This window comes from Lactuca saligna, chromosome 8, assembly GCF_052625555.1.
Source record: "Lactuca saligna cultivar CGN05327 chromosome 8, ASM5262555v1, whole genome shotgun sequence".
In the NCBI taxonomy this organism is placed as follows: domain Eukaryota; kingdom Viridiplantae; phylum Streptophyta; class Magnoliopsida; order Asterales; family Asteraceae; genus Lactuca; species Lactuca saligna.
The window spans coordinates 252,153,411-252,171,257 of NC_136424.1; the positions used below are offsets into that span (position 1 = coordinate 252,153,411).

The following is a 17,847-nucleotide window of genomic DNA, read 5'->3' on the forward strand; positions in this document are numbered from 1 at the left end:
GGCACGCCTGGGGTGACAAATTTCTGGATATCATTCGATGTCTGACAAGCGTCAAGGAGGTCTCGTTATCGTATCAGCATGGTTACCCAACTCACAATATGTATTAATATAAGTTTATTCACAGTATTGTTTTGGGTTTGGTTTTGACTTTGTTTCGATTCCGTATCTACTTTTTGTAAAGTATCTATAACTTGTACTGGATGTTTGTCCCATGGTTTTTAACTATATCTTATACGGGATAGTAATCCCATGGTTTTGGATCTATATCTATTACGGGATAGTAATCCCATGGTTTACACTTATATCTTGTCCGTGATAGTGATCTCATGGTTTTCAATCTATATCTATTTTGGGATAGTAATCCCATGATTTCGATCTATATCAAGTACGGGATGATAATCCCATGGTTTAAATCTATATCTTGTCCGGGATAGTAATCCCATGGTTTCCAATCTATATTTTCATATATATCAAATTATCTTGTATCTAGTCTGGATGGTAGTCCCATGGTCTTTAATCTGTATTTTCATATGTATCAAACTATCTTATATCTCGTTCGGGATAGTGATCCCATGATTTTCAATATATAGTTTTGTGTATTAAACTATACTTTGTGATATACAACCGGTCTTACAATTAGGAAAATATGGGATTTTCCTGGGGTAAAATACAACACATAAACGAATTGGTAACAAGTGATAACTAAACTAAGTCTACATAAGAAAATATGGGATTTTCTTGGATAACAACCTCTTTGGTAAACTAAAGGAAACTAGTACATTTTCTTAAAAACAAACATCTTATGAACTCACCAGCTTTATGTTGATTTTCAAAACCGCTTGTATTCTCAGATCCAAGTTAGACAGGTACCCGACGATATCTTTTGGTGAAGACAGGGTGCTCAGAAGACTCGTCTCAACTTTTGTTAACATGATGCATATGTATATCTTGTATAACTTTACTTTTGAAACAAATGTAAATTTCTATATGTAATGTAATGGTTGTTTACTTTACTTACTATGTGCATTGGATTTGATGCTCAACGTGGAGTCCGCCCCGGAAATGTTTCCGCCTTCGGTTTTCGGGGTGTGACAGCAACGGAAGACTTTGATTTTTGAAATAATATAAACATTTTTATACCCACCAGGATCTTCTTGCAAGTTTTAAAAAGATTAAAACACCAACCAAATAAGAGGTGAAGAAATAAAAACCATTATAGTTATTTGGGTCATCTTGGGAGGTTTGGAAGTTGATGAAGAATGTGGAACCTTTGAGACACCAAGTATGGTTCAAAGAGACCAAAATGCAAACATCAAATCTTCAAAGTGCAAGACTAGAGAAGATATGGAGAGGGAGGGAGAAACTCTCGGCCATAGCAAGATAGAATGGGGCAAGAACTTCAAGAGTGGAAGCCTCATCTTTATAGTGCCTAAAATAGAAGTTATTAACCATTGGTTCCTTCAAATTTAGAGAAACTTGTCTCCATGTCATAAGTGTGTTTCCCATGCCTTCAAAGCATGGTTAAACAAGTCATACACTTCTTTTTATGTAAATCTTGAAAATTGGATAAAGAAGAAGAGTTTGTTTATATTTTATAAACTCAATGTTTATAAGATATAAACTTTTACTTTTCGTAAAAGACAAAAAGCTTAACTAGTCCAAAATATTATACATGACTTAATAAACCATACCATATGATATATTATGTTACTCGATAATGAAAATTATTATTTCCATTAAATAAATAATTTCCAATTTAATTATAAGAGTTTTATTGAATATTTATTAAAATCAATTTCTAATAAATAATCAATTGTATCACGTTGTTGTTAGTGTGACCCATTAGTGTCATATGTTATTTAGCAATATCATTTTAATATAACTCTTGAGCATACTAGATCTTTCACTCTCCCACTTGCACAAGACTCATATTAGACTGATATAGACAGTTGTGAACGTCTAGCAACATTTCACTACCCCTAAGACCATACGACTGTTTGTGCCATTCTCTCAATGCCCAATTCCCAAAAAGCTCAAAGCTACAATTGGTGTATAAGGTATGTTTATCAATTATCCCTTTGCTACAGACATCATGTTGAACATGAGATTTGAATTGCGATCAATCTCGTTTGTTGTTCAACTTTTGGTAAGGCGCCTTAGATGTCTAACTCTCAACACATAAGAGGAACTAATCTCATCTTGACTACATAATCCTCTTGCATAGTTCACACCATACCTGAAAAAGGCTTTTATAACTGCCCGGTTAAGGAACAACATTTGACCATTATCAAAGCATAGTACTCCCTACACTTAAGTCTCACTATGTATCTCAGGTATTAAGGATACAAAGATAGTACCTTGTAATCAAGTATCATTAATGATAGCGATCCATGAGATGATCTTGATGCGGGTCAGTTCAATACTAGTTCTCTAACAAGTACCTATGAAACTTGGTTACAACCACTTGTGTGACAACCCGAAATTTCCATTCTAAATCAAACCATTTCAATCCAATAGTATTAGAGCAGTTACAGTGAAAATTCGAACTTTTGGAATAAGTTTGGCAGTTTTAGGGTTTTACACCAAAAAGGGGTATTAGGAGAGTGGTTGCACTAGGATTTTGTGCAACACTGTAAATTCCATTATCCTAGAATCATTAGAATCCATTCCGAGATTAGAAATATTTTCTGCCAAAAATCTCAGGACTATAAATAGAATTCTGAACCAAATTGGTTCATTAGTTGAATTCCATTTAGAGAAAAGCCCATTTCTCTCTCACGGATCTTCGGGTTTTCATCCCAGATTGTGAGTCTACTTCCCTAGATGTGTTTTAATACTTGTTATATGCTTTATAACATTGTTACATGTCCAAAATCATCCAAGATCACAAGGCTTTTGGAGTTTACGGCCAAGGGTTTCTTGGGCCGTAAACCCCATTTCCAAGGGACAAATGTGCCCTAACTCACCCCCTTAAGCCTAAGGACTTTAACCCTCATATGCTTGTGACTATTTTAGACATCAAAACACTTCAAAATCATAAGTTTATAGGAGTTTACGGCCAAGAACATTTCTTGGGCCGTAAACCCCTTTTCCAAGGGCTAAAAGTGCCCTAATCACCCCCAAAGGCTTGGAATTCATGTTAGACAAATACCTTAAAGTGTTTAGGACCTAGAAAACTCATGAAAAGCTCAAGTGTTGAAGAGTTTACGGCCAAGAGTATTTCTTGGGCCGTAAACTCCCATAAAGGGGTCAAATGACACCCTAAACACTTCCTAAGGCCAAGGGACAATTTTGACAAGTACCTAGATGATTTATGGACTAGCTAAAACATTTTTGAACCCCATGTTTGAGGGAGTTTACGGCCCAAGATGTTCTATGGCCGTAAACTCCAAGAAATGGTACCAAATGGTGCCATAAATCCTCTTAAGGCCAAGTACAAAAGCTTAGAATTGTTCCTAGTTATTTGAAATACTTGAAGGCACCATAATCACCCTCCCAAGGGAGTTTACGGCCGTAAACTCCAAGGGAAAAAGGGTCTTTGGGCCGTAAACTCCCCAAAGGAGTCAATATGGTGCCCAAACACTTGTATATGCCTTGAAACAATTCCCACTAAGGTTGTAGTAATTGAAAGTACCATCCCAAGCCTTGGTTGGGAGTTTACGGCCAGGAACTTACTTCCTTGGGCTGTAAACTCTAATGAATATGGTCTTTTGACCTTAAACTCACATTAGGGGCATTGCACTCCTTTGTTGCAACCCTTTAGCCTCCTAGCACTTGACCAAAAGTGTTATCCTCGCGCTTAAATGTTATTACTTGTATAATTAGTGTTATAAACACTAATTATTTATATACATATGTTTTCATATGTAATTAGGATCATTGTGTGTGTCTAAGTCTCCACTTGACACCAAGCACTTGTCCGATCCTTCCGTTCGATAACAGTCCGTTCAATTCCAGTCACTTACCGCAGGTGAGTTCATACCCCTTAACTAATGTTTTAAACTCTTTTTAAATGTTTTATGGGGGGGGGGGATACAAGTAGAATCATGCTACTTATTATGTCAATCACATGTGATTAGCAAGTAGGATTATATTACTTATTACATCAATCACATGTGATTAATATACAACAATCAAATGATTTGGCTACTCATTAGCCGTTTTACCAAACAGTTTCCTTCAAATGACTTTTTATAACATTTTATATGTTTTAAACTCCTTTTTACACTGTACATCTTACTCCGTACATTTCCTTTCAAACTTATTTACAACCGTGTTTCAAACAAATGTTTCATTATACTTAAATTGTTTTATTAAACTTATGCCTTCAAATTGTTTTATAGATTGACACCAAGTCGATCTTTTCTTAAAATAATACTTATATTTCAAATGTCTTACAAATCTTATTTATGCTTTTATATTATAAATTGCATGCCTCTATATGTATACTTATATAAGAAATGTTTAAAAGACTTAGGAAGGCTATCCACCCTATTTCCTTTTCACGCCTTGAGATGTGGTCTGGTGGGATTTTGCGTATTCGTCCAAAGGTCGTTTAAATATTAGTTATGTATCATGTACACATATATAGTCATAAAAGGTCCTTCCAGTTCATCCTATGCCCTTGGGTAGCAAGGGTATACATCCATGTCCATACGTACACTTAGATTACTAGAAAGCTACCATATGGGTAGTTCAGGAAGATACTAGAAGCATTGCTAGAACGCGATATCATTCAATGAGTCAGTTCATTCATGAGTCAATACTTTCTAGAACTTTTCAGTACATTACATATACAGCTATACTAGGACGAGAACATATACAACTATACTAGAATGATTACATTACTATACTTGCTAGATAGAGAGAACACACATTACAGCTAGCACACGTAGAACATTACAGTACACTACTGTACTATTACATGATCGCTCTTACTTGAGTACAATTACATGATCACACTTACATATACATAGAACAGACGTCATTAGGTGCTATAGCACGGAACCAGTTCAGGATCTAACTATACTGATGAATCACACCATAATTGTGATAGTTATATCGAGTATACATGATCATTCGGTAATGTGGATGCTCACGGCTTGCGTTCATGCATGGGTCGTGGGTAGGTCCCAAAATCCCTTTGATAGGGGAGCGTATAGTCTGGGATCTAGACATCACATTATACCTTATCCCTCAAATAAGGCAGTTGAGTACCGATGTAGTTATTTTTATTAAATACTACAGTACTTGGAAGTATTACCCTAGATTTAAGGTAATAAGTACGGTTGTAGTTGGACACTACACCATAGTACTACATTGATTTTCCATTACATATTTTTAGTGATAACCTCACTTAAACATTATTGTACAAACTATATTTTTGAATAATGATAGTTATACTTTGGAAAATACATCCTCTTACAAGAGACACACACATTCAGAACAGTTAGGTCTTGGTAAAAGACTACATTCAGAACAGTTAGGTCTTGGTAGAAGACTCCTTTTATTATTAATAGGAATCATAGGGATTCTAGGGTTTTTCAAACACTTACAGTTCATATACACTTTCAATACTTTTAAGTACATATACTTACATTTTCTCACATACAAATTAAGACACTAAATACTTATGATCTCACCAGCTTTAAAGCTGATACTCGCTTTCAAAATTACTTGTATCCTCAGGTCATCATAGACAGGTATCGATGCAAGGAGAAAGGAAGATGGAGCTTGTTCAAGGCTTATCTTTCATTTTGATTTATGCTTTAGTGTTTATCAAAATTTGACAGAACACATTTGTATAATAATTATATTATTAATGCAATGGATGATGTTGTTGCTTGTTTACTACTTTACATTGTTGTTGATATTATACATGACGTCCTCCGCCCCAGAACGTTTCCACCGTTCCTGGTTTTGGGGTGTGACAACTTGCCTACTTTCATTTAGTGAGAGTCAACCAATCCAATTCATATTAGTCTTACTTTATAATTGCTCCCACAATTATAATCGACTATGAACTTTTAGAATAATATTATTATTCATGGATTAAGCATGTTAATATAGAACACAACAAGTATTAACGTGATGACTATATCCCAATATATCATAACATTATCTAATAATTGTTTTTATAATGTTCCAATATCCAAATCAAAAATCCATTTCTATAATAATAAAGTCTTATAGCTGAAGTGTGATAATTCACACTTAACTCAAAAGAATGACTTTATCAATGGATCTGACAACATTTAATTTGTGTGAATTCTGTGAATACTATCATATCCATACTTAACTTTACTCTAAGTATAGTTAAATTTCTTGGAGAATATGATTGGTGTTCTTTCGTGACACAGGGTCTCTTAGCTTAATTAAGTATACTCTCAAATTCACAAAGATTTCTATGTGATCCTTGAATGGCAGAAATCAACATAGTTTTTCAATAATCTCGTTCATCCAATCATATTTGAATTCAACTTCTATAATAGTTACTAACATGTACGTGTATAACCTGAAGTATGCCTTTGCTACCCAAAGGTACTGAACTGACTGAGGAAAACTTTTATGTCTACATATGTACACATGATATATAACTAATATTCAGACGACATTCGGACGGATAACCGATATCCCATAGCCACATCCCAACGAGGAAAAGAAAATAGAGTGAGTTAGCCTCCCTAAGTCCTTTAAACATTACTTATATAACTATACATATATGGGCGTGCATTTGATAATATAAAAGCATAAAAGAAGTTTTGTAAAACCTTTGAAAAAGATTAATATCTAAGAAAAGGTCGACTTGATGTCAGTTTATAAAACGATTGAAAATATTTTGTTTGATAAGACAGTTTAAGTATAAGGAAAACCTTTGTTTGAAAACACCTTTGTAACAGAGTTTGAAAGGAATTTACAGTGTGTAAGACAGTTTGATAAAGAGTTTTAAACATGTAAAAACATTTTTTAAAAAAAATCATTTGAAGTAATATGTTTGGCAAAACTGCTAAACGTGTAGTAACTCTATTTGTATACTGGTTGTAAATCTCATATGATTGATTAATTAACAGCAAGTATAGCAAAAGATTGATGTTTTTCGTACGAGGTTAATCGTATGTTTACTTGTATTCCACCCCTTAAAAGTATTTAAAAAGCATTTAAAATGTACTTAAAGTGTGTTTGTAGGGGTATGAACTCACTTGATAGATTGAAGAAAGCGAGACGAAACCGAGCAGAATTTCTACTCGAGAAAGCGGATTTCTCAGGAATCTCGGGAGCGTAAAACTTCCTTCCGAGCTTGGATATGAAAAACGGGACTTTGGGATGACTCCAAGGGTTGAAACGCAGAGTTTCGGCGCGAGAAAGGGAGGAAATGAGCAAAAATGGCTGGCACCCTCGCATTCTATTTATAGTGGCTGGAGGTCCTCGGTACGCTGGGCGTACGAGAGTACGCGAGGCGTACTCATTCGTCATGCATGACCGCATCCTCGGTCGAAGAATCGGAGCGACGTGGACGAGCCGGAGACTAGCATCCAAGTACGCTGGGCGTAACTTGGATTGGTCTGATGACTCCTCCTTCGGATAATACCAGATTTTTAATTAAATTTATATTTTAATTATTTAGTAAACTTCAAAAATTCATATCTTCCTCATATGAACTCTGTTTTCGACGTTCTTTATATCCACGCGTAGGTGAGACTACGATCTACAACTTTCGTTTAGACTCTGTCTGCTAATTTTGACTTTATTTTTAATATTATATTTTTAATAGATCGGGACAGTAAATGTCCGTTAAAATTCCATAACTCCTTCATCCGATGTCTGTTTTCGCCAGACTTTTTACCGTTGTAATACCATTGATGAGATCTTCGATTCTTGTTTAGGTCATGTTGGCAAAAATCTGTTTGATCTCGATTTCGAGTTTTTAGCTGTCTACTGCTATGTCTGAAACTTCGAAAAATCATAACTTCCTCATATAAAGTCAGAGTTGGACGTGCTTTTTATGTACGTTTACGGTTTAATGATATCTAAAACTTTCATTTAGATACCTAAGGCTAAAAATTATTGTATTGAAACTTCGCGTTTTACGTCTATCAGTGTTGCTGGTTTTGCCGAGAATCTTTGGTTGGTCATAACTTCTTCGTTATAACTCGGATTTTAGGGTTCTTTATATCTACGAAAACCTTGATATGATTCCTACTACTTTATTTAACCCAAATAAGATTTTAGGAAAGTTAAATTTTGACCTAAATTTGACTTGCGTTCCATCATATTGCCTCGAAATATCGGGTTGTCACAAAAAGCATTTCAAACCCTTTGTCGATCATCTGGAAGAGGAACTAACACTCCCTGCTTCTCTCTCCTGATTGCTTCATCATATAAACTTAATTGATTTTATACGTTGCTTTCAGAATCCTTCTTCAAACACTCTCCACCAGTAAGCTCACTCTTTGTGCTAATCGATTTGATTTGAATTATAATTTGTCGATTTATGTGCTCATCGTTGTTTTTGATGCACTTTTTATACGCTTTCAATCGGTACGAATATTGAGCTGCTTATTTAAATTAACAACTTCAAAAAATCTCATCGCTCTAATGTGATGGAACTCGATATTGAATTTATAAAGACCTGTAAATATACTGAAACTCTAATTTAAACATGAGGTGATAATTTTTTTGATATACACATAATGGGAACTCGATGTTGAATTCATGAAAAAAGAACGTGTGTTTCCTTATTTTCCATAAGTGTGATTCCCTCTTCAATTTCGCCTCCATCACAGAAACGACGACCTTCCCTCCTCCAAAACACCATATTGTCAGCGCCTCGGCTTCCTCCACATCGTATTATGTACGCAGGGCATACTAGATAAAGTTGGAAACCCTAATTTTCAGGGTTTGGATGGTATTTAAACATCTTTATGGCCTCATTTCTCTTCACCTAAACAACCTCTACCCTCTCTTCGTGATTTGAAACCCTTTAAGCATCTTGTGAGGCCATTTCAAGCATTAAAGAGTGTGTTTGTGTGATTAGAAGAAGAAGGAAGGAGATCAAGCTCAACTTGGAGGAAGAAGCACCTTATATCTGGGATTCGTATTTCATTGCAAGCCTTTCAAGGTATAAAGCTTGCACCTTTGTCTTTTAATCTTGTAGATCTAGAAATGGGGGGTTTTATGTCGCCTTTTTGGTCCCAAAAGTCTCATCTTGTGCATGGATTGTTCTTGTCATTTTGAGTCGTCCTTTTAGACCCTTGGAGGGGTCCTAAGCCATACAAATAAAGTCCCTTTGGTTAGATTTGCTCCATGCATCTTGTAAAATGTCTTAATGGATTAAGACCTTGTGTTAAGAACTTTTTGGACTTGTAAAATCATAAAGTTGGAAACTTTGTGACTCTAGAGCGTATTTGGACCTTAGATCTGAAATATGGGCTTAAGTGCTTAAGCTATTAAGCACTAAATGGAGTTTGGAGGCTGCGAGGGTACGCCCTGCGTACATGGGAATACACACCACGTACCCCGTCAACCACCTCGATGGTGGTCTTCTGCGAGGCTTCGCGTACGCTAAACGTGCCTCCGGGGTACGCCTCGAGTACTCGTATGGGTCAACCTTGTTGAGTTTACTAGGTTGAGTTGACTCGATTGGGTTGACTCGGTTGACTTAGTGGGTTTGATCAGTTGACTTTGACCAAGTTTGACCTTGAGGGTATTTTAGGTATTTTGGGATTTTGATGGAATTGTTCACTTGGTGGAAATAAGTATCGGTTAGAGAGCTGAGATTTGGAGTTGGACCTCACCAGTTCTGTTAAGTTTGCGAGGTGAGTTTTCCTCACTATACTTACTGGTCGAAGGCACCAAGGCCGACCTATCTGTTTGATGATATTCGTTGATATGCTGAGTAAGGAATAGATATGTATGCTAGTTTTGATATGCTAGTTTGGTAGATCAGTAGGAATACATGTGATACTGTCTGTATGATTATCTGTATATGTTAGTATCTGTTATATGTCGACATATTGTGTGGGTTGGGTTGAAGTTGTACTGCTCCGTGCGGTAACCAACAAACCCTTGAGCAATTTAGATATGAGTTAGGGTCGGGTAGGGCATGCTAGACTCGTACCGAGGGCTTGGTGGTATTCAGTCCGATGATTGATCTGGTCAAGGAGCAAGCCAGGCATAAGCTGTGGGTCCCGAGGGCAAGCCAGACTTATGCTGTGGGATTAGAGGTAATTCAGTCTTTTAGTTGTGGACCCAATGCATGCTGCTATTGAATATGTGCTATTTGTTTATGTGTTGGTACTTTGAGGGAACTCACTAAGCTTTGGCTTATAGTTTTGGGTTATATTTCAGATGACCGCGAAGACGTGATTGTACATCTCCTCGTGTTTTGATTTATGATTTTGGGAAAACTCTGATATTAAACATGTTTTGAAAACTATATTGTAAACAATGATGATTTGTGGATTGGTTTTAAAAGTTTAAAATTTTCATGATTTTTATGAGTGTTACATTAAACGAACGAATATAAACAAACAATGTAAATGAATGTTCACAAACATAAATGAACGAATGAGACCATTGTTCATGTTTGTCCGTTTAACTAAATGAACGAGAATTTGTGTTCTTGTTTGTTCATTTATTAAATAAACGAACATAAATGAACTTCCTGCCGAATGATTCGCCGGACGTTCAGTTCGTTTACAGCCTTAGTCAAGACTTTATATGCATTAATTACGTTAGGAAAAACCAACTTTTTCATATATGTTAAAACATCGGTTGTGTTAGTAGTTTCACTCGGTAAGAACTCGTCAATCAACGTTAATTCTAGATAAAGTTAATCGACGTCAATATCTGATCGTTCAACATATTTAAATGTGCTAAGAACTCGTCAATCAACTATAACGACTTGGTGAGTTCAAGAGAAGGAATAGCATTGTAGGGACTTCCGACTTGGATTGACGAAAATAAGATGTTGAATTGACTTTGACGTGATGATAATACCTTTTAATGAGTTCCGTTTTCGAACCTAGATTACTAGTCTATTATAACAAATTATATATAAAAATTGGGTTCCCTCTATGAAATGGATCATGTGCGGTCGCTCACCTTCCACGCCCGGACCTGAAAGACGCTTGTGGCTTTACGAAGCAAAAAAATCATATTTTTGCAAAAAAAAAAAAAAAGTTTATAAACATATTGTTATCTTATTAACTTTTCCAAAATACACCTGATCAAAAGCACTCCAAACACATGTTTTACTCAAGTAAAGAAAGCGTTCCAAACCCTTTGTCGATCATCTGGAACAGGAACTAACACTCTCGCTGCTTCTGTCTCCTGATTGCTTCATCATAATCTTAATTGATTTTATACGTTGCTTTCAGAATCCTTCTTCAAACACTTTCGACCGGTAAGCTCTCTCTTTGTGCTAATCGATTTGATTTGAATTATAATTTGTCGAGTTATGTGCTCATAGTTGTTTTTGATGCGCTTTTTACACGGATTCAATCGGTGCGAAGATCGAACTGCTTATTTAAATTAGCACCTTCATAAAATCTCACCGCTCTGATGTGATGGAACTCGATATTGAATGTATAAAGACTTGTAAATATGCTGAAACCCTAATTTAAACGTGAAGTGATAACTCTTTTGATATACACATAATGGGAACTCGATATTGAATTCATGAACGCGTGTTTCCTTACTTTCCATAAGTGTGATTCCCTCTTCATTCTTGCCTCCATCACAGAAACCACGACCTTCCCTCCTCCAAATCACCATATTGTCGGCGCCTCCTGACCTACGGCCTATATGTTCACAGTTGTTTTTGATGCGCATTCTATACGGATTCAGTCACCACGAAGATTGAATTGCTTATTTAAATTCTCAACTTAATAAAATCTCACAGCTTTTATATGATGGAACTCGATATTGAATTTATGAAGACCTGTAAATATTCTGAAACCCCAATTTACACGTGAAGTGATAATTCTGTTGATTATACATAATGAGATGAGAATGGAGAATGAATATAAACAAAGAAGGAAAAATATAAAGATATTTACTTGATCACTTCTACCATCGACTCCAGGGTCTAATTTATGGGTTATAATCGAATTAAAAATTTTCAGCTTCATGGAGACATTCAAGTGGCATAAGTTTATAAAGATTGTGACTTACTGGTGATAAATTGGTACCAACAAAATCATTACTTAATTTGCATTTATCAAGATTGATTCTGTGGCATGTGTAAACTACTTGCTTTCAATGCACACTTTTTTTTGGTATTTAGTCAAATTCTGCCTGATATAAGGATACATGTTAGTAATTAAGAACTTAGTTTACTTGTAGTTATCAATATTATAATGTAGAAAGAAAAAGGAAGTAAAGTAAGATACTTTGAGTTCATGGTTCAGTGATTCTCTTTTCTAGTTGGTTCAGTTTGTTCAGTTATTTAGTCTTTGAGATGAACCCTGTATGGCATATTTTGATAACTTTTTTTAATCAGAAATTTAATATTATACTGGATGGGAAAATGGACCTGAAGTAGGAAGATAAAGCATTTCTTTGGATGTTATGTCATCAAACCCTTTTGGCAAGTTTGCAGCATCTTTCTCTCATTATCATCTGGAAAGGATTTGGATGACAGTGTTATTTTGATTCAGTCCACAATAAAGTCAAGGTATCTCTTTTAAAAATATTTCTTGTTGGTTTCAGTTTCATAATTTAATCTGCATATAAAGGACCTATATTTGTATCTTCTCAAGTCTAATTTCCATAGTGAAAGCTTATTCTGGATCATATTTGGTTTTTCTATATAACCAGGAAATGCCTCGCAAAGTATCATATGGAGTTGATTTTGATGAAGAGTATGATGCTTATGATGATTATCATGATGATTATGATTATAATCATGGCAATGGCATAGATGAAAACGAAACTGGTAATTAATCTTCTCTTGAGTTCCCATGTTTTTGATGGAATCAATCTAACTAAACTAATTGTATCTTTTGACTTGAATTCCTATTTACAGCTTGGGAACCTCCTGTTACAAAAGAAGAAATAGTGTATCAAAATGTTTGGCGTTGTCCTATTTGTACATATGATAATGATGAATATATGTCTTCATGTGATATATGTGGTGTCCTTCGCAACCCTTTAATCAAAAGCTCCAACAATGGCCAATCAAGTACAGGTACTCATATGTTCATGTTCTATTACATATTTACATTACACCCTCATAAATGAAAATATATCAATTTGGTCCCTTCACTCTCCATGGATTGTTGACTTACTAACATTTATTCAATATACATCACAAAGTTCAAAACTTTACTCAGATATAATTCCAAAACTTCATAGCTTTATTCAATATACATCACAATGAGCTTGTGCTGAATAATAACTTGAAAATTAGGGAGCTTACATACCTTTGAGAGTTAGGACTTTTTTTTTTTTTGTCTAATAGAGGAATCCTCTCCTTTCTCCTAGTGTCTTCATAGATTAGATTTTTTAATGCAGTTGATGGAATATGCACAAACTTTGGAGCATCAATGATGGCAAAGTCTCTTTTTACATCATTGCCATATGAGTCACCAAGAGGGGGTGTAACTGTAAACTTTCAACCACAGAAAGATGATTCTTCAAGAAAAGAGGACACATTCTCTCTTCACGTGCATGGAAAATTCCATGATTTACATAATGCCATTATCTCTGAAAAATCTTACAAGGTTAACATAGGTTTGCACATGCTCTTGACATAGATGACATCAAATATCAAATAAATAAGTTTAGTAACTACCCTTGAGTCCTTGACCTTGCCTTTTTTTGACTATTTCAGCCCCTTTCAAGTTTGATACCCCATCTCCAGATGATGTTGTTTCTTTGGGATTGAAGTCTTACAAATTAGGTTCCAAAGGTACTTGTTTTGTCACCATTTGGAGTTCAAGGAACTTTATACTTCTAGTCTTCCGTATAGGTTCTCACTCAGAAAGTCTGTTATGCACCCTCTTCAGTCACGTATTTTTAGATAGGGGTAGTTTGGGAAATCATCAAATAAAGAGAATCTTATTAGGACAGGGGCATTTTAGTCATTTTATATTAGTTACTTTTGTTATGAAAGATAGTTTGGCTGATTCTCTTTCCCACTACCCTCTTATACCATCTGTCATAACAAACTAACTAATATAAAATGCCTAAAATGCCCCTAATGCCCCTGATTCTCTTTACTTGATGATTTCCCAAACTACCCCTATCTAAAAATATGTGACTGAAGAGGGTGCATAAGTTAAAATTTCAAGATTTTTGATATGTGATTACCCAAGATATGTCATTAGGACACTTTTCTAGTCTTCCTTTTTTTGGCAAGAGCAAAGATAGAGAATAATTGGATTGATTCTGGAAGAAGTTGTTCTTTTCAACCAAAGACATTCTTACATAAACACGTGATTTAATTTATATTAACATGTAGATGTATAATGTATAAGTAGTTATATCATAACTTCATAAGTAATATCTTTAAAATTGTGTTGCTTTTATGTACATGATTTCTGTTATGCATAAAAAAATATTCATTACTTTCTAATTGAAATCTAACATGTTTATTCTTTTTCAAATTAAATAGTTGTACCCAACTTGGAGAAACCATCCACTTCTGATGCTCCTTCCAACAAGAAGATTGAAAATGCCAACTTGAAGTCAAATGCTAAATCTTCCAACAAATCACCACCATTGATTTCAAAAGATAAACCACAACACATGGAGAACAATAACATGACACAAACACATAAGATTTCCAGCGAATTTAACAACATGACCATGAGTGCCGAATCTGGAACTTCCAAAATTGCAAACAAGGGTAAAATGGGTAAAACGGGTATAACTGCATCTCGCTCACAGTATAAACCTGAGAAGTGGATGCTACTTGATGAAGGAGAAGATCGTCTGAGTCAGCTAAATCTTGCTATTGTAAGTGTCAACACATTATTTTATAAAAAAAATAATAATTTGTCATTGTGAATTGTGATGCTAAGTTGCTAACAAGTTGTATTTGAGACATTTACAGGTTGGGCATGTGGATTCTGGAAAGTCAACACTTTCAGGAAGGCTGCTACACCTTTTGGGACAAATATCTCAGAAACAAATGCATAAATTTGAAAAGGAGGCTAAATTACAGGCATGAAAGTTGAATGTTACTAAAATACACCTATAAGTGAAAGTATGTTGTGCTAATTTTGTGTCAAAAAAAAAAAAAAAAACAGGGGAAAGGTTCGTTTGCTTATGCATGGGCATTAGATGAGAGTGCTGAAGAACGAGAAAGGGGGATAACAATGACAGTTGGAGTTGCCTTTTTCAACTCTAAAAAACACCATGTTGTGGTGTTGGATTCACCAGGGCATAAAGATTTTGTCCCAAACATGATATCAGGTGCAACACAAGCAGATGCTGCAATTCTTGTTATTGATGCATCACTTGGTGCGTTTGAAGCAGGTATCGATAGTGCAGGAGGTCAAACACGGGAACACGCACAGCTGATTAGAAGCTTTGGTGTTGATCAAATCATTGTTTCTGTCAATAAAATGGACGCTGTTCAATACTCCAAGGAAAGGTTTGATAATATTAAACTCCAACTTGGGGTTTTTCTTCGTTCTTGTAATTTTAAAGATTCTAATGTCACGTGGGTCCCGTTGAGTGCTATGGAAAATCAAAACTTGGTTGCTCCTCCTTCCGATGCTCGATTGCTTTCCTGGTTAGTTTTCTTTTTTCATTTACATGAAAAAAAAATCAAATTAAGCATTATATTAATTTGGTTGTTGTAAGTTGTAACTTATAAATTACAATACAGGTATAAGGGAGGTAGTTTGTTGGAAGCCATAGATGCGTTTCAACCTCCTGCTAGAGAATATTCTAAGCCTTTATTGATGCCTATTTGTGATGTCATCAAACTCCCATCTCAAGGTCAGGTATCTGCATGTGGGAAGTTAGAATCCGGAGCTCTTCGAAATGGAACAAAGGTAGTTTACTTTACTTTGATTTCTTTGTATTATTATTCACAATATAAAGAAAAAAAAAATATATGGATTTTTCATTTTAAAGGTTATGATTCTGCCATCTGGAGACATTGGAACAGTTCGATCTTTAGAACGTGATTCACAGGCGTGTAGCATTGCAAGAGCTGGAGATAATGTAGCTGTTACTCTACAAAATATTGATGCAAATGTTGTGATTTCGGGTGGTGTATTGTGTCACCCTGATTTTCCAGTGTCGGTTACAAACCATTTGGAGTTGAAGATTCTTGTTTTGGATGTCCAAACGCCAGTTTTAATCGGCTCTCAGGTATTATTTATTGGAAAAGACATAAATGCCCCTCCCTCTCGTAAACTTACGTGTTATTTATTATATATACATGAGCAGTTGGAGTTTCATATACACCATGCAAAGGAAGTAGCAAGAGTTTCAAAGATTGTGTCTTTGCTTGATGCAAAAACAGGGAAGGTTACTAAGAAGTCACCAAGATGTCTCTTATCCAAACAAACTGCCGTAGTTGAGGTTTGTTATTGTTAAATCTTGTAATCATGAGTTATTTTCAAATGTATTAATTTATTTATTTATTTAATAACCTCATCAGGTGATGCTTCAAGGGGAAGTATGTGTGGATGAATTTTCAAGTAGCAGAGCTCTTGGGAGGGTGTTTCTGAGATCATCAGGGACAACTGTTGCTGTTGGTGTGGTAACTAGAGTTATAGTAGATGACCAGAGTTAGTTATATTATCATATTTATTTATGGTATAACTAGTGTAGTAGTTGTCATGTCTCATTTTGACCACTTTGACTTGATACATGCCCTTATAAGTAAGTTATAACAAGTTGCATGCGGAAATGTTTTGTAAGTTGTGTTGAGTGAGTGTATACAATTTTGTATCCATCAGGTAGTTTTTTGACTAATTCTGCTTCCATAATTTATGTAAACAACTTGTTTCACATGCCTGCAGTTCTTACTATATGAGTCGAGTGTTATTTTAGCTGAATAAATGCAATTTAAAAATATATTCAAGGAAAAGGGACTTGCTTGAATACTGTTTCCATAAGCTATGTAAAAAGCTGTTTACCCATCTTTTTTTTTTTGATTCAAAATTGCGAAAATGTTCTAAAAAATTTGTCAAAATTATTTGGTTTTGGTCCAAAAAGATTTGATGGTGTACCAATGGTCCAAATTTGAATACTTATTTTTGGTTTTTATGAGCTTCAAAAGACTATTATATATATATATTAATTTATTAAAAATAGAAAAAAAGTTCCACCTCTTTCTCTCTCTCTCGGCCACCATAATCGCCAGAAAAATGTGCTTGATGGGTTGTATCCGGTTAACCACCATCACCACTTCTTTGCTATAGCTCTTCCACAACATCCATTCTCGTTGTCAACCGTCAACATCGCCACCCGCGGGAGTTCATCCGGATCGGGATACAAATCTAGATTGAGAAGTTCTCTGTCTCTCTTTTCTCTCTCTTATGTTGTTATCATCATCAAATCTGGGCATAAACAAAGTTAAGGGAGATGACAACTATCATCAACTACCATTGCCAACATTGCTATGAAAAACTACTACTGCTTATTCGATTCTCCATTGGAAAATCGTGTTCATCCAAATGCCAATTGACCCACCTATAGTCCCTACATACTTCTCCCTTTCTCTATCTAACAGGTGATATGATTTCTATAACGATTTTCGATTTCTGGATCTTGGAAAGGGACAATTATGGACTTGGAAACATTTCCTGGTTGTCGATTCACCCCTACATTCACCAAATCTAGGGTACACAAACCTAGCCACCATATACTTGAAAAAATCGT

At 35.3% G+C, this 17,847-nt stretch overlaps 1 protein-coding gene across 3 annotated transcripts; it reads left to right on the forward strand.

Annotated features, from left to right (window-relative positions):
- Positions 1 to 11,223: 11,223 nt before the first annotated feature.
- Positions 11,224 to 16,938, forward strand: LOC145010177 (Translation elongation factor EF1A/initiation factor IF2gamma family protein). 3 transcript variants are annotated; one of them, XM_078968748.1, is made up of 13 exons: positions 11,224 to 11,404; positions 12,503 to 12,676; positions 12,820 to 12,937; positions 13,028 to 13,189; positions 13,516 to 13,734; positions 13,835 to 13,912; positions 14,618 to 14,961; positions 15,059 to 15,169; positions 15,255 to 15,742; positions 15,839 to 16,007; positions 16,090 to 16,329; positions 16,408 to 16,542; positions 16,622 to 16,938. In XM_078968748.1, the coding sequence occupies exons 3-13, from the start codon at positions 12,823 to 12,825 to the stop codon at positions 16,754 to 16,756; spliced, it is 2,196 nt and encodes a 731-aa protein (XP_078824874.1). In that variant the 5' UTR covers positions 11,224 to 11,404; positions 12,503 to 12,676; positions 12,820 to 12,822; the 3' UTR covers positions 16,757 to 16,938. The 3 variants fall into 3 exon arrangements, with proteins under 3 accessions (XP_078824874.1, XP_078824875.1, XP_078824876.1); XM_078968749.1 differs by having other exon boundaries at positions 12,602 to 12,676; XM_078968750.1 differs by lacking the exons at positions 13,516 to 13,734; positions 13,835 to 13,912 and having other exon boundaries at positions 11,226 to 11,404.
- The last annotated feature ends 909 nt before the right edge of the window (positions 16,939 to 17,847 follow it).

Coding starts and splice junctions, on each gene's coding strand:
- LOC145010177 (XM_078968748.1), top strand. CDS start 12,823: ATGCCTCGCAAAGTATCATATGGAGTTGATTTTGATGAAGAGTATGAT. Junction 13,913..14,617: donor TTACAAATTAGGTTCCAAAG/GTACTTGTTTTG, acceptor CAAATTAAATAG/TTGTACCCAACTTGGAGAAA. Junction 15,170..15,254: donor AAAAGGAGGCTAAATTACAG/GCATGAAAGTTG, acceptor AAAAAAAAACAG/GGGAAAGGTTCGTTTGCTTA.